The sequence below is a fragment of the Choloepus didactylus genome, chromosome 2 (assembly GCF_015220235.1).
Source record: "Choloepus didactylus isolate mChoDid1 chromosome 2, mChoDid1.pri, whole genome shotgun sequence".
NCBI classification, from domain to species: Eukaryota; Metazoa; Chordata; class Mammalia; order Pilosa; family Megalonychidae; genus Choloepus; species Choloepus didactylus.
Window position 1 is genome coordinate 41,021,668 of NC_051308.1, and position 13,475 is coordinate 41,035,142.

The window sequence follows — 13,475 nt, forward strand, 5'->3', positions numbered from 1 at the left end:
CTTCTAAATAGACCAAACAGCCCAACTCCATTTGAGTCAAAGAAGAAAAAAGGGAGGGGTGAAGGGCAAGGGACAGAGTATTGAAGCCATTCTAGCGCCCCCAAAGTTGACTGTGGAAGTAAAAAGTTTCTATGTTAAAAAAGTTTATATAAATTACATGAATTGCAATTTTCATAAAAGTCAGAATGAAATGTTCTGCATAGGACAAAAGATATGCCTAAGCAACATATCATATTTGCACAAGGCCACTGAATGTCACGGATATTAGTAACAAATGAAAAAGGCTTAAAGTCTATGGCAGACTGAGTAAAGATTTCAATTTTGTTCTGTAAGTCCCAGATTGTAAACTATTCTTACTATACAAAAGCTCTAATGACATACAGAGTTTTGTGTAGGAACTCTTGTGCTTATAGTTGGCACATCTATTTTTTAAAGTGTGAAATTAATACAGACATTTGTGAGAGGTTGTGCAAAACTATTGTATTTACAAAAATGGCACAAAAGTGAATTCAACAGTCAATGCACATGCACACGTCATTCACATCGTCAACAAAAAGTATTCTAAACACTATAGAACTAAGAATACTAGCTTCAACAGCAGCTATTAAGCACTAGAGTCACATAAGTTACACCAGAATGGGCAAATATTGCCCAAGTAAAATTCTATTGTTAAAGGTGAAACAGGTTTAAGGCCATTCAAGTTCAAGCACAGAGCCCCATCTATTTGTTTGTGTCTGAAATACGTAACACCTTTATCCCAACTTGTGGTCTTAAACTTCTGTTTTACAACATCCCAAAGAAATCAATACAATAGAGGTTATATTAAATAAGAGTAACATACAAAGCTATAATTAAGATGAAGTAAGGAAAATCCAAAACATTAAAATTTTTAAAACTTGTTACTTGTTGGAACCAGCACTACACTAGGAGTTAGGTAATATATATAATTATTTTCAAGTAGATTACCTTATGTTGTTCTAACATGTCCCTTTCATCAGTGCACTGTTAAACTAATCAAAACTCTACACATATATATCCCCTTACAATAGCAGCACACACTACCACTACCTGCAAAGCTGTCAGTCTCAAATGACTCAGTGAATGAAAGGAAACAAAATGCCGAGAAGTAACATATTAAGGAGAAATATTGGGAGTTAGAAGATTCATGCAGTTCAGTGCTTTTAATCAGCCAGCCAGCTTGCTAGCAACAAGGGATGGTTTCCGTTGAGGAAGGTCCTGTGGAGTGGGAATGTGGTCACCAGTGACCTCCATCTTATCCGGGGCTGCAGCAGTAAGTTGCTTGTTCTTCATTTTCGCTTTAGCCATGTTGTAATCCCCAGAATCAAAATATTTTTGCCCTTTCTGTAACTGTTTTCTTAAGAAATCTGAACCTCCAGGCTTTTGTCCCAGATGAGGATACCTTGCTTTTAATTTTGCTTCTTCAGCTTTCTCTGGACTCGTCACTTTATCTTCCATTTCCTTCTGCTCCTCCGCGGAGGCTGCCTCGGGGATTTCCGCGGATACAGCGCTCGCTCTGCAGATGAGACGCCCAGAAAAGATGCGATTACGGGATGGCCGAGGCCGCCGGGCCGCCGCCCGTCCCCGCTCCCCGAGTGCCCGCCTGGGCCGCCGCCCGCCTGGATTGGCTTTTATAAAGGGGTTTATTTGGTTACAGAGTTACAGTCTTAAGGCCAAAAGATGTCCAAGGTAAGGCATCAACAACAGGGTACCTTCACTGAAGGATGGTCATTGGCATCAGGAAAACTGTTAGGTCAGAAGGCACATGGCTGGCGTCTGCTTGCTCCCAGGTTACATTTCAAAACGGCATTCTCCAAAATGTTGCTCTTGGGGAGTTTTGTCTTCTCTTAGCTGCAACTCCTCTTCAAAATGTCATGCTCAGTTGCTCTGAGGTCCCTCTGTTTGTGAGCTCTTTTTATAGGACTCCAGTGAACTAATAAAGACCCACCCTGAATAGGAGGGGCCACATTTCCATGGAAACATTCAATCAAGAGGTCACATCCTAATCAAATGTGTCACTCAGCTGGGTGGGTCACATCTCTATGGAAACACTCAATCAGAAGGTTCCAACCTAATTAACACTAATAAAGTCTGCCCCCTCCAAGATTGCATTAAAGAATATGGATTTTTCTAAGGGACATAATATATACAAACCAGCACAATGCCCAAGGGAAAGACATCCATCTCTCAAAGATACCGTCACTCAATTTTTCAACTTCAGTAATTTCATTGGCAAAAGAAAACATATAAGAAGTTGTCAAATTTAATACATCAAGTAACTAATTTGTCAAATGTATCTCTAGTGTTATGTTTGGAGCTTCACAACAAACCCATTTTACAGGTGAAAGTACAGAAATGTGGAGAGATTCCCTTAAAAAAAAACAAACTCAAATCATGATTTTCTAAGTTTGAAAGTATGCACTGTTTTGAAAATACTCAATTAAATTGGCTCTTGGACAATAAGGTGAGTAGATCCATCAGGCAGTTAGAAAAATGGATCCAGAGAAAGATGAGAATGTGGAGCTAGAGATACAGATTATGAAACCCTTAGTCTGAAGCCATGGAAGTGGAAGATCATTCAGAAAGAAATAAAAAGAAACAACAGACCCTAGAGAAGCCTCAAAATTAAGGACTAACAGTGAAGGAGTCATTGAAAGCCACAGAGAAGTAACAATCCATATATACCAGAAAAACCAGATGGAAGGCCCAAGTTTCAAGATTCAGGGGTTAACGAAGTACCAAATCTTATAAACACATTAAATAAGAAAAGAATTGAAACAGTCTATGGGATTCAGAAATTAGAACTCTGAAAGAAATGATTAATAATCTTTAAAAACTCTTAAATACATAAATCTATACCATAACTGTAAAACTTAGGTTGGGCCTGCTATTATTACATTGAGGCAGATGGAGAGGCCAATACATTCCTTATGCAAAACAGCAAAAATGGAGCCAAAAGCAGCATCAATATAAAATATCTACAAAGGAAAGGAAATAGTTCTGAACTGAGAATGTTTTAATTTTACATGAATTTTTAACTGTGCTCTCTGCACACTACCTTTATGGCAGCACAGTTAAAGTAAAAGAGCACCTGAGGGGAGAATTATATTTTAGCCCTGCTTATTCAGGACTATGAGTGTGCCACTTAACTTCTTTGGATCTCAGTTTCCATATAGGTAAAAATGATAATCTCGGAATTCCCTTCCAGCAATAAAAATTCTTTGATTCTATGGCAGAACTAAGTGTGCTGTGAAGCACATTCATAATTAATCCACAGGACAATTAAGAAGCCTAAAAAATGCATTTTAGCTACTATTTGAAACTGATATATACTTTTATTTGCCATTTAAAAATCCTGCTTTTAGACTTAACTAGAGATTTATTGCTGTTGAAATGAAATTTTTAAAGAGAACCATTTATTTGCTTCTGTCAGTTGCATACTATGAATTTTGGTTTTAATACTTCTCTTTCTTGTTACATGATAGAGCAAACACTTAATACTTAATGTCCCAGAGAAAGACTTCCCAATTTTCATTTTCAATAATTTCACTGGCAAAAAAATAGCAAATCAGAATTTTCCATGATTCATATGTCAAGTAACTAATATGTCAAGTGCATCTCTAGTTTCAATTTAAAAGCCAACATCTAACTACAAAAAATTGGGGTGGGGAAGAAAGAGGAAGATAGAAATGAAAGCAAAGTGATTTTTAACTAAAATAATACTATGCCCTTAAAAGTAGGTGATGAAATATCAAAAACAAAACAATTAAGAATGAGCCACTGAGCCCTTGATCCTGGGGCTTGCCGTTATGAAGATTGTTACTGCAAAGGAGAGGCTAAGCCTACTTATATTTATGCCTAAGAGTCTCCCCGAGAGAACCTCTTAGTTGCTCAGATGTGGTATCTCTCTCTCTAAGCCCACTCAGCAGGTGAACTCAGTTCCCTCCCCCGTACAGGGGACATGACTACCGAGAGTGGAAATCTCCCTGGCAATTTGGGACATGACTCGCAGGGATGAGCCTGGACCTGGCATCATGGGGTTGAGAAAATCTTCTTGACCAAAAGGGGGAAGATAAATGACACAAAATAAAGTTTCAATGGCTGAGAGATTTCAAATGGAGTCGAGAGGTCGCTTTGGAGGGCATTCTTATTTTTATATAGATATCCCTTTTTAGTTTTTAGTGTATTGGAATAGCTAGAAGGCAATACCTGAAAATGTAGAAATGCAACCCAGCAGCCTTGATTCTTGAAGACAATTGCATAACTATATAGCTTACATGGTGTGACAGTGTGATTGTGAAAGCCTTGTGGCTCACACTCCCTTTATCCAGCATATGGACAGATGAGTAGAAAAATGGGGACAAAAACTAAATGAAAAATAGGGTGGGATGGGGGGATGCAATGCTTTGGGTGGTCTTTTTAACTTCTATTTTTATTCTTATTTTTATTCTTTTTGGAATAAGGAAAATGTTCAAAAATTGATTGGGGTGATGAATGGACAACTATATAATGGTACTGTAAACAGATGATTGTTCACTGTGGATGACTGTATGGTATGTGAATATATCTCAATAGAATGGAATTAAAAAAAAAAAAGAAAGATAAAGAAAGACTTTTAGACAGCCCTGGTAGAATTACACACCAATAGAACAAAACAAAACAAAACAAAACAACAACAAAAAGAAGTAACAAGCTGTTTTGAAATTGCCCTTAAAATGAATTTAAAATGAAATGCAGAAGTATCAAGCTTTCTCACCACTTCTTTAAAAAGAAAATAAAAATCCAGAGGCTTTGAACTAAACTACTGGCAAAAACAGAAGTCACTTATGGGAATGTTGCCCAAAATATGACTTCTTTAAAACAGGATATCCACTGTTCATCATTAAACCATTAATTCTAATCCCAATATAAAAATCACATATGATTTTTTTTCAACCAATCCAAAACAAATGGCCCAAATAATATCACATAATAAATTGAGGGTAGTACAGAGAAAATATATTTTAAAATATTATTTTTTTGTAAAACTCTATTCAGTATTTGAAAAGAAATTTCACTCACCCATTTTGTAAAGTACTGAAGTATTGGAAGATAGAAAACAAGGGCCTCATTGTAGGCCAAGAAACAGGATTTGAGGGAAGTCTGTGGGAAATGGTAGCAAACATGTTGACCAAATTCCATGTCAATTGGGCAATAAATATTCCTCCACTTCTTAATGAGGAGTACATAGGGGGATGATTGTAGGCTGAGTGCTAGGAACGAAGTCTAAAGACAACTAAGTGATGTCCTATTACTAATTCTCCTCCAGGTGGGAGGACCTTGGTCAACCTCAGTCACAGGGCCACACTTTTATAATATCTAGAACTAACATGTATTCTGGATGGGCAGAAGGTCCTGCTCTCATTCAGACAACAGTTAAAGAGACACACACCTACAATGAGTGTGAAACAAAGGAAATTTACAACCACTATGAACAGAAAACAGGCAGATCTTTAGAAATGACTGATTTCCCTGGATGATGATGAGGGCAATGTGTATATGGCTTGTTAAGGAAGAAAAGCAACATCTGGGCCATTATACAACTAGCTCCTCCTGTAATCTATCATGCTAGCATTAGATCCACTTGAAGACGACACTAAAAGGCCTCAAAGTAGTTTATTTATTTTTTGTTTTCAGTGGGTCTTATCTATATAGGGAGGTTTGGCCTTCTCAGGGAAATTTCTCTGAGACAAATTCCCCATGGGGATCCCATGGGTGAAGCATTGACTAGTTCTCAGGATCTTACTGTCCTAGATTAGACTTATAATACTGATGATTTAACCTCCAGGAGAATGAGAAACTGACCACCAAATTTCTAGATAAATTTCTGCAAGCAGCATGCAGCTCAAAACCACAATGTGGTTTTCTTACTGCAGGGAGGCATTTTCCCTCTCCACACACTTGAGCCACCCCTCCTCCTCTATACTGACTTCAGCTGCTCTAAGGAGAAATATGATTATAGGGTCAATATCTCCCTGACCCCAAGGAGGATCAAAGGCCATAAATCCACTGAATATGCTGGCAAATACTGGGGAGAGGAGGTATTCAAATTTTTGTGGTTCTTAGATCTGGCACCGAAGTGACCATCCTACCAGGTCCTGTGGGGCGAGGGTATGCCCAAATTCAACTGATAGGGTTTGGGCAGAGTTTACAATGGGCAAGGGAACTTCACACGACCTGTGGGTGAAGCCCTCTGTGTTGGTTTAATGCACTGGTATTATGGCTTCCATTGCTTAATGAATAACTGGTATTGATGTGTTAGATGCCTATACTATGAGTGCTCTTAAGTACCAAGGGAGATTCTCCTGATGTGGAATAGGTGGATGTAGAGAAATCCTAAAACTTCTGGGACCCCACACCTTTAATGATCCCTTTGAGTAATAAGTCTCTGTCATGGCTAATTTTGGCAGTTGGAGCCTCTGGCAAAGGTTGGAGAACCCATAGCTTCCCTGACACAGCTACCAGTTGTATTCCTCCTGCAAAGCAGCTATTAGCTTCCTATTGAGCTCTTGTCAAAACTGAATGCCTCAGTGCTGGAATACTTGTGATTCCCTGGCCTGAAATTCCTCTTTTGGGGTTGTTTCAACCCAGAGTTAATGATTAACAAAGTAGGAATACAAAGAATGCTTGCTTGCACTGTTGCACAAAGTGAAGGACTGTATTTTTGATGCATGCCAGAATTTTGACTCCTGCCTAGTTGACCCATTTTTATTGCAGTGAGTGCAGCCACAGCATGGGATGTTGCCCATACCTGCCTGACACATTAATGACATCTGACTTTTGATCCCTTCTTGGGGTTATAAATAGTGCCTAACTGGTATGATACCTTTTCAGGTTGTGTGCTGTTCTAGTACTCCAGCCACCCCACTGTGGCCCTTGAAACTGATCTGTTACATTTTTCACTTTCTGGGCCATTTGTTGTTTGATAACGATGTGCCTTTTATTGTAAAAGCAACAGTGGACTGGCAGTCAAAAAATCTGACGGCCCTTTCAAATTCCTACAACCCACAGGAATCTGTTGAGCATTGGAACAGTCTCTTCAAAAATCAACTCAGAAAGATTTGGGGGTTTACCTCTGTGATAGTGTGAAGTTGTATGTTCCCCCAGAAAAACATGTTCTTAAATTTAATCCATTCCTGTGGGTGTGAACCCATTGTAAGTAGGACCTTTTGATGGGGCTACTCCAGTTAAGGTGTGACCCACCTTAATCAGGGGGTTCTTCTTTTTTTTAATGTAAATTTACTGAAATATATTCACATACCATACAATCATTCAAAGTGTACAACAGTTGTTCACAGTTTCATCATATAGTTGTGCATTCAACACCGCAATCAATTTTTGAACATTTCATCACTCCAAAAAATAAAAATGAAAATAAGAATAGAAATAAAAGTAAAAGAGAACACTCAAAGCATCCCATACCCCACCTCTCCCCATTTACTTTTTTTATTGAAATATATTCATATACCACACAATCATCCAAAGTATAAAACAGTTGTTCACAGTATCATTATATAGTTTGCATTCATTACATTTTCCTTACTCCCAAAAAATAAAAATAAAAAGTAAAAAGAACACTCAAAATGTCCCATATCCCCTTCCTCTATATTATTCATTTACTTTTGTCCCCATTTTTTCTACTTATTTGTTCATACTGGGTAAAGGGAGTGTGAGCCATAAAGTTTTCACAATCACATGGTCATACCATATAAGCTATCTAGTTACATGATCACCTTCAAGAGTCAAGGATACTAGATTACAATTCAACAATCTCAGATATTTCCTTCTAACTATTCTAATAAACTAAAAACTAAAAAGGGATATCTATATAATGCATAAGAGTTATGTCCAGAATGACCTCTCGACTCCATTTGAAATCTCTCAGCCATTGAAACTTTATTTTGTTTCAACTCTCCTCCCCCTTTTGGTCCAAAAGGCTTTCTCAATCACATGATACAGGGTCCAGGCTCATTCCCGGGAGTCACGTTCCACATTGCCAGGGAGATTTATACCCCAGGGAGTCATGTCTCATGTAGTGAGGAGGGTGGTTAGTTTACCTGCCAAGTTGGCTTAGAGAGAGAGGCCACATCTGAGCAACAAAAGAGGCTCTCTGGGGGTGACTCCTAGGCACAATTATGAGTAGGATTAGCCTTTCCTTTGCAGTATCAAGCTTTGTAAAGGCAAGCCCCAAGATCAAGGTCTTGGCCTACTAAGCTGGTGGTCCCCAAGACTTGCAAGAATATCAGGAATTCCCTAGCTGGGGAAGTTTAATATTTCCACATTTTCCCACAGTCCCTCAAGGGGGCTTTGTAAATACTTTTTATTCTCTGCCCCAATTTCTCTGGGTTGTATTGGGGCTTCATGCTAACCTGTACAAACAACAAGTTCTCACTCCCTAGTCAAGTTTCCATGTAATTAAGGCATTTGAGTAAACTGTCCACACAAGTTAAATTATATAGTGTTCTACAGAAAATACAGATTTTGCATCATATAACCATCTCTTCCTTTGGTCCCACACAGAAGACAAAGTTTTAAAACATGGTTAGTATCATCCTTTACCATTTAGTCAGATCTACCCAATCTCAACCAAGTCCATTTCATTTATATCTCCAATTGAAGTCCTTTTTAACCTCTTTAGCAGGTGACTCATGGGGCAATGCTGACACAACTGATGAACTGTGGCTCTGAGTCCCAAGTGCCACACAGACACCCGAAGCTCCAGGGACTGACCATGTCACACACAAACAGCTCAGAATCTCAAAATTTAGAAACTGTTACAACTCATGAATAAATGTGACTGCTGTAGGAGCTTACAATCTAGGAACCTTTATATAAGACTTCCCCTTATAGCCCATGTTCCCAGATTCACTTCTCGGAGTTAAGTCTATATTAGTGAGACATCATAATGTTTATCTTTCCATTTCTGGTTTATTTCACTCAACCTACTGTCCTCATGGTCCATTCACTTCATTGCATACCTCATAACTTCATTTTTTTCTTGCTGCTCCCTCATGCGGAAACATTCTTCTATTTGTTTATTTAATCACACACATTGACCACTCTAAGTTTTACTAAGTTATACAGTCCCAGTCTTTATCTTCTAGGTTTCCTTCCTCTTTCAACTGTATTCATAGTCATCTTTTTTCAGTGTACTTACAATATTGTCCTACCATTACATAGTATTGTGCTATCCATTTTTAGATCAACAAAATCAGTCCTCTAGAACATTCTATATTCCTTCAACATCAAATGTCCAATCACTACCCTCTATTTCCTGATATCTTCATTTCTACACTCTTCTCCAAACCTCTCTCTCCTGTCTTTTCCTATCTGTCTGTAGCACTCCCTCTAGTAGTTCCTGTAGAGGAGGTCTCCTGTTCATGAACTCTCTCAGTGTCTGTTTATCTGTAAATATTTTAAACTGTCCCTCATTTTTGAAGGACAGTTTTGCCAGATATAGGATTCTTGGTTGGCAGTCTTTCTCTTTCAGTATCTTGAGTATGTCATACCACTGCCTTCTCACCTTAATGGTTTCTGCTGAGAGATCTGCACTTAGTCTTTTTGAGCTTCCCTTGTATGTGATGGATCGCTTTTCTCTTGCTGCTTTCAGAATTCTCTCTGTCTTTGACATTTGAAATTCTGATTAGTAAGTGTCTTAGAGTAGGTCTACTTGGATTAATTCTGTTTGGGGAACACTGTTCTTCTTGGACCAGTAATTTCATGTCTTTCATAAGAGTTGGGAAATTTTCATTGATTATTTCCTCTATTATTCCTTCTGCCACTTTCCCCTTCTCTTCTCTTTCTGGGACACCTATAATATGTATATTCATGTGCTTCATGTTGTCCTTCAGTTCCGTGAGACCCTGCTCATATTTTTCCATTCTTTCCCTATCTATTCCTTTGTGTGCAGAATTTCAGATTGCCTGTCTTCCAGCTCACTGATCCTTTCTTCTGCCTCTCCAAATCTGCTGTTGTATGTCACCATGGTGTTTTTCATCTCTTCTTTCATGCCTTTCATTCCTATAAGTTCTGCCATTTGTTTTTTCAAGCTTATGAATTTTTCCTTATGATCACCTAGTGTCTTCTTTATATCCTTTATCTCTTTTGTCACATTATCTCTCACCTCACTGATTCAATTTAAAAGATTTGTTTGAACATCTATAATTAGTTGTTTCAACTCCTGAACCTCAGTTGAAATGTTAGTTTCCTCCATTGACTGGGCAATATCTTCCTGTTTCCTGATGTAGCTTGTGATTTTCTGCTGTCTTGGCATGTGGTTTTCTTGATTGGTTTATTCTGGAGGTTGTTTTCTCTCTTTTGCATAAGGTTTTCTTTTTGGTTGAATTTGATCTCTATCTTTTCTTTGTTTCTCTCCCTGGCCAGTTGTCAGATTGGCTCTTCCCTGCAGTCTTTCCCCCCAGGGATGGGAGGTAGGCACTCGGCACCCTAGCAAGTACACTGTGTATGGTAATACAAATCTGCTGACTTCCAGTGGTGGTCTGTTTTCCACTGGCTAGCAAGACCTGGGTTTGTCTTGGGTCTCTGCTTTAACAATTGGGTCTTTCCTATTTCTCAGTCAAAACGGGGCCGGGTTTCCATACAGGGCATAAGACCAGCTCCTATGTTCCTAGGGTCCTTGCATGTTCTGGACTGTCCAGCAGATGGTGCTGTTCAGTAACTTAATTGTCCTCAGAGGCTGCTTTGCCTCAGAGCCAGCCGCCAGCTGCTGCTTCCCCCAATTGTGGGGGAACAGCTTTCAGACCCAGGGGCTGGAAATGTGTCTCTGTCCACATTTTCTCAGTCTCTTTGTCCGTCACTGATTTGGGCCTTGAAATGTCCCATTCCACCTGGTCCTCAAACAGTGAAGGTATTTTTCACTGCTGTGAGATTTTAAAATCTGTGTCCCGGGTGGGAGTGGTCCCATCTGCCTTTTCTGTGTTTTTCCTGCATGGAGACCAAGTGAGGGGGAGGGGAGAGGATTGGCTGGTCTGGGATGGAACATTCCTACCTGATATTTCTTCTCTTTCTTCAATTCAGAGTTTGCAGGGTCTTGCTCCATTCTATATCCTCCTCCAGAGTATCAAACTATTCAGAATTGTCCTTTTTTTCATTGAATCTCTGGAGAGAAGTTTTCAGTAGCTGTTTATGTTGCCATGTTGATGACATCACCCCTCAATTGGGGGATTCTTAATCTTATTACTGGAGTCCTTTATAAGCAGAATGAAATTCAGACAGCCATAGGAAGCAAGAAACTGAAATGGAATCCAGAAGAGAAAGAAGAGACCAGGAGATGCTACCATGTACCTTGCCATGAGACAGAACTGAGGATCACTGGCAGCCAGCCCCAGAGTGTCAGTCTTCAGTGAGAAAGCATGGTCTTGATGATACCTTGATTTGGACGTGTTCTCGGCCTCCAATTGTGAATGGATAAATTCCCATTGTTTAATCTGACCCATTTCATGGTATTTGGTTAAGCAGCCTAGGAAACAAAAACATCCTCTTTTACTTTCTTCTAGCCTACACCTTAGTAAGGCAGTATGGTTAATTAATGCAGCTGTCCCCAGAAAGAGACAGATTCTTTCATTTGTTTCCTGGGTTAGGGTCATATTGAAAAAGTTGGTAGGTTGTATAGAGCTATTTTTAAAATTCAGGATTCCATCTGACCATTTTGGGGCATGAAGCTTCTTTCATTTCCTAACAGCAACAACCCAAAGCTCACCCGGTAGGTATACCTTCTGGAAGCCTGCTTAGCCAAAAAGAGGCCTAGGGAATTCAAACTTAATTCTTTATCGCTTAGACTTACTTGTTGTATTGACATTGTCTGAGATCAAAAAGACAATGGCCAATTAGTTGAGTTCACTGCTTGTAAGTTCCCCTATAGTGGTCCTTGTGAACCAAAGTGGGGGACATAATGGATCTCTGTAAGTTTTACAAAAATATCCTTGATCCTCTTGTACCACACCCTTCTGGATGAAAGGTCTGGGTGTGAGTAGGGGAAGACTGAAAGAAAGATGAAGTTATAGCTACTGGAATGGGATGCAAATTTTGTGAAAATTGGAAAACCACAACCCTAGGACATGGAGAGAGAGAGTACATTAAACCCCAGAAGCTGTGGGGAAAGGAGGAACATTAGTGATCATTTCTTTCAGAACCGCCCTTGAAGATTTTCTCACAAAGGAAAAAACCTTGGTGTGGCTCTCCCAAACCACTGCAGTGCCTTAAAATGTAACTGATTGATGAGCCTGACATCCCTCAACAAAGGGCTTGTGATTTAATTGCCAATTCTCCTTAATCTTAATAAGAAGTCTATAGAAACAGCAAAGGAGGGCCCCCCAAAAAAACCCTCCCCAAAAAAGCATCTATCAACATTCCAGATTATCTTTCCCACTCCTATTCCCAAAGCTGTCACATTCATCCTGTGGTGTGGGCAAATTCCACCCAGCTGATGGTGTGGACAAGAATCACAGGTTGGAGTTACTGGTCCTGGGCCTCTGCAAAAAGGACCAGATTCAATTATTCAAACTGAATTAGGAACTCTAAGGCTTACCAGCTGGCCACACTAGAGTGATGTAGGTCCCACTTGAGAGGGTCTAACAACTGTAAACCAGGTGTTAACTTGCCTCCCACCCCAAAACAGGGTGACTTTCACCTTAGTAGTAATTGTAAGAGACTTCCAGGGAAATATCACCAACAGCTCATGCAGACCTTAGATGACTGTGGAGTTCTCTCCAAAATGAGGCTACCAAAATGAGATTACATGGGGAAGCTTCCTGGAGAGTTAATCAATGTGCTATTTATGCCCAGCCTGAGGGCTGTGATTCCTACAACAGGAATCATCCAATTAGAAAAGCTGGTATGAAATCTATCCTTGTTAGTTGAAATTATCAATGATACCCATATTGGCCCTAGAAGGTACTCAGGTCAGCTTCAACTCATGGCCATGGTTGTTCTGGATGATAGCACTGACCTAGACTTACTCACTGTGGGCCATAGTGGAGTCTGTGCAATTGCTTATATATATTGTGTTATGCTTGGATTAATGCTTCATACCAAGTGAGAAGATCAATACAGAAACTTTAGAAGATAGCTGGCCTCTTAAGGTAGACCTACATTTGCTATACAGAATGAGACCAGGATCCTGGGGTTGCAAAGTTGAGCTCAGAACTATAGGTTTGGCCTCATCCTGGTGCTTGAAGTCCTGTTCGCAATAGTTTTAACTCAATGCTATATGAAACAAGTTGAACTGATTTGGTCCCAGCTAAATGGTGGAATTTAACAAATAGGACAGGGATAACATATTCACTGGTCTGTGTCTTAGTATAGGAATATGCTATGGCTCTGTCTTCCCTTCAGAGGAGTTTGCACATGTGCTCCCATAGAAATACACAGGATAAACTGGAAAGTAGAATCAAAATATA

The 13,475-nt window shown here is 39.5% G+C and overlaps 1 protein-coding gene across 1 annotated transcript; it reads right to left on the minus strand.

Annotated features, from left to right (window-relative positions):
* Nucleotides 1-458: 458 nt before the first annotated feature.
* Nucleotides 459-1,491, minus strand: LOC119515551 (cAMP-regulated phosphoprotein 19-like). Its single transcript, XM_037811608.1, has one exon. The coding sequence runs from the start codon at nucleotides 1,474-1,476 to the stop codon at nucleotides 1,186-1,188; it is 291 nt and encodes a 96-aa protein (XP_037667536.1). The 5' UTR covers nucleotides 1,477-1,491; the 3' UTR covers nucleotides 459-1,185.
* Between the last annotated feature and the right edge of the window lie 11,984 nt (nucleotides 1,492-13,475).

Bases quoted from the DNA above. Each gene is read 5' to 3' on its own strand.
- LOC119515551 (XM_037811608.1), bottom strand. From the start codon at position 1,476: ATGGAAGATAAAGTGACGAGTCCAGAGAAAGCTGAAGAAGCAAAATTA.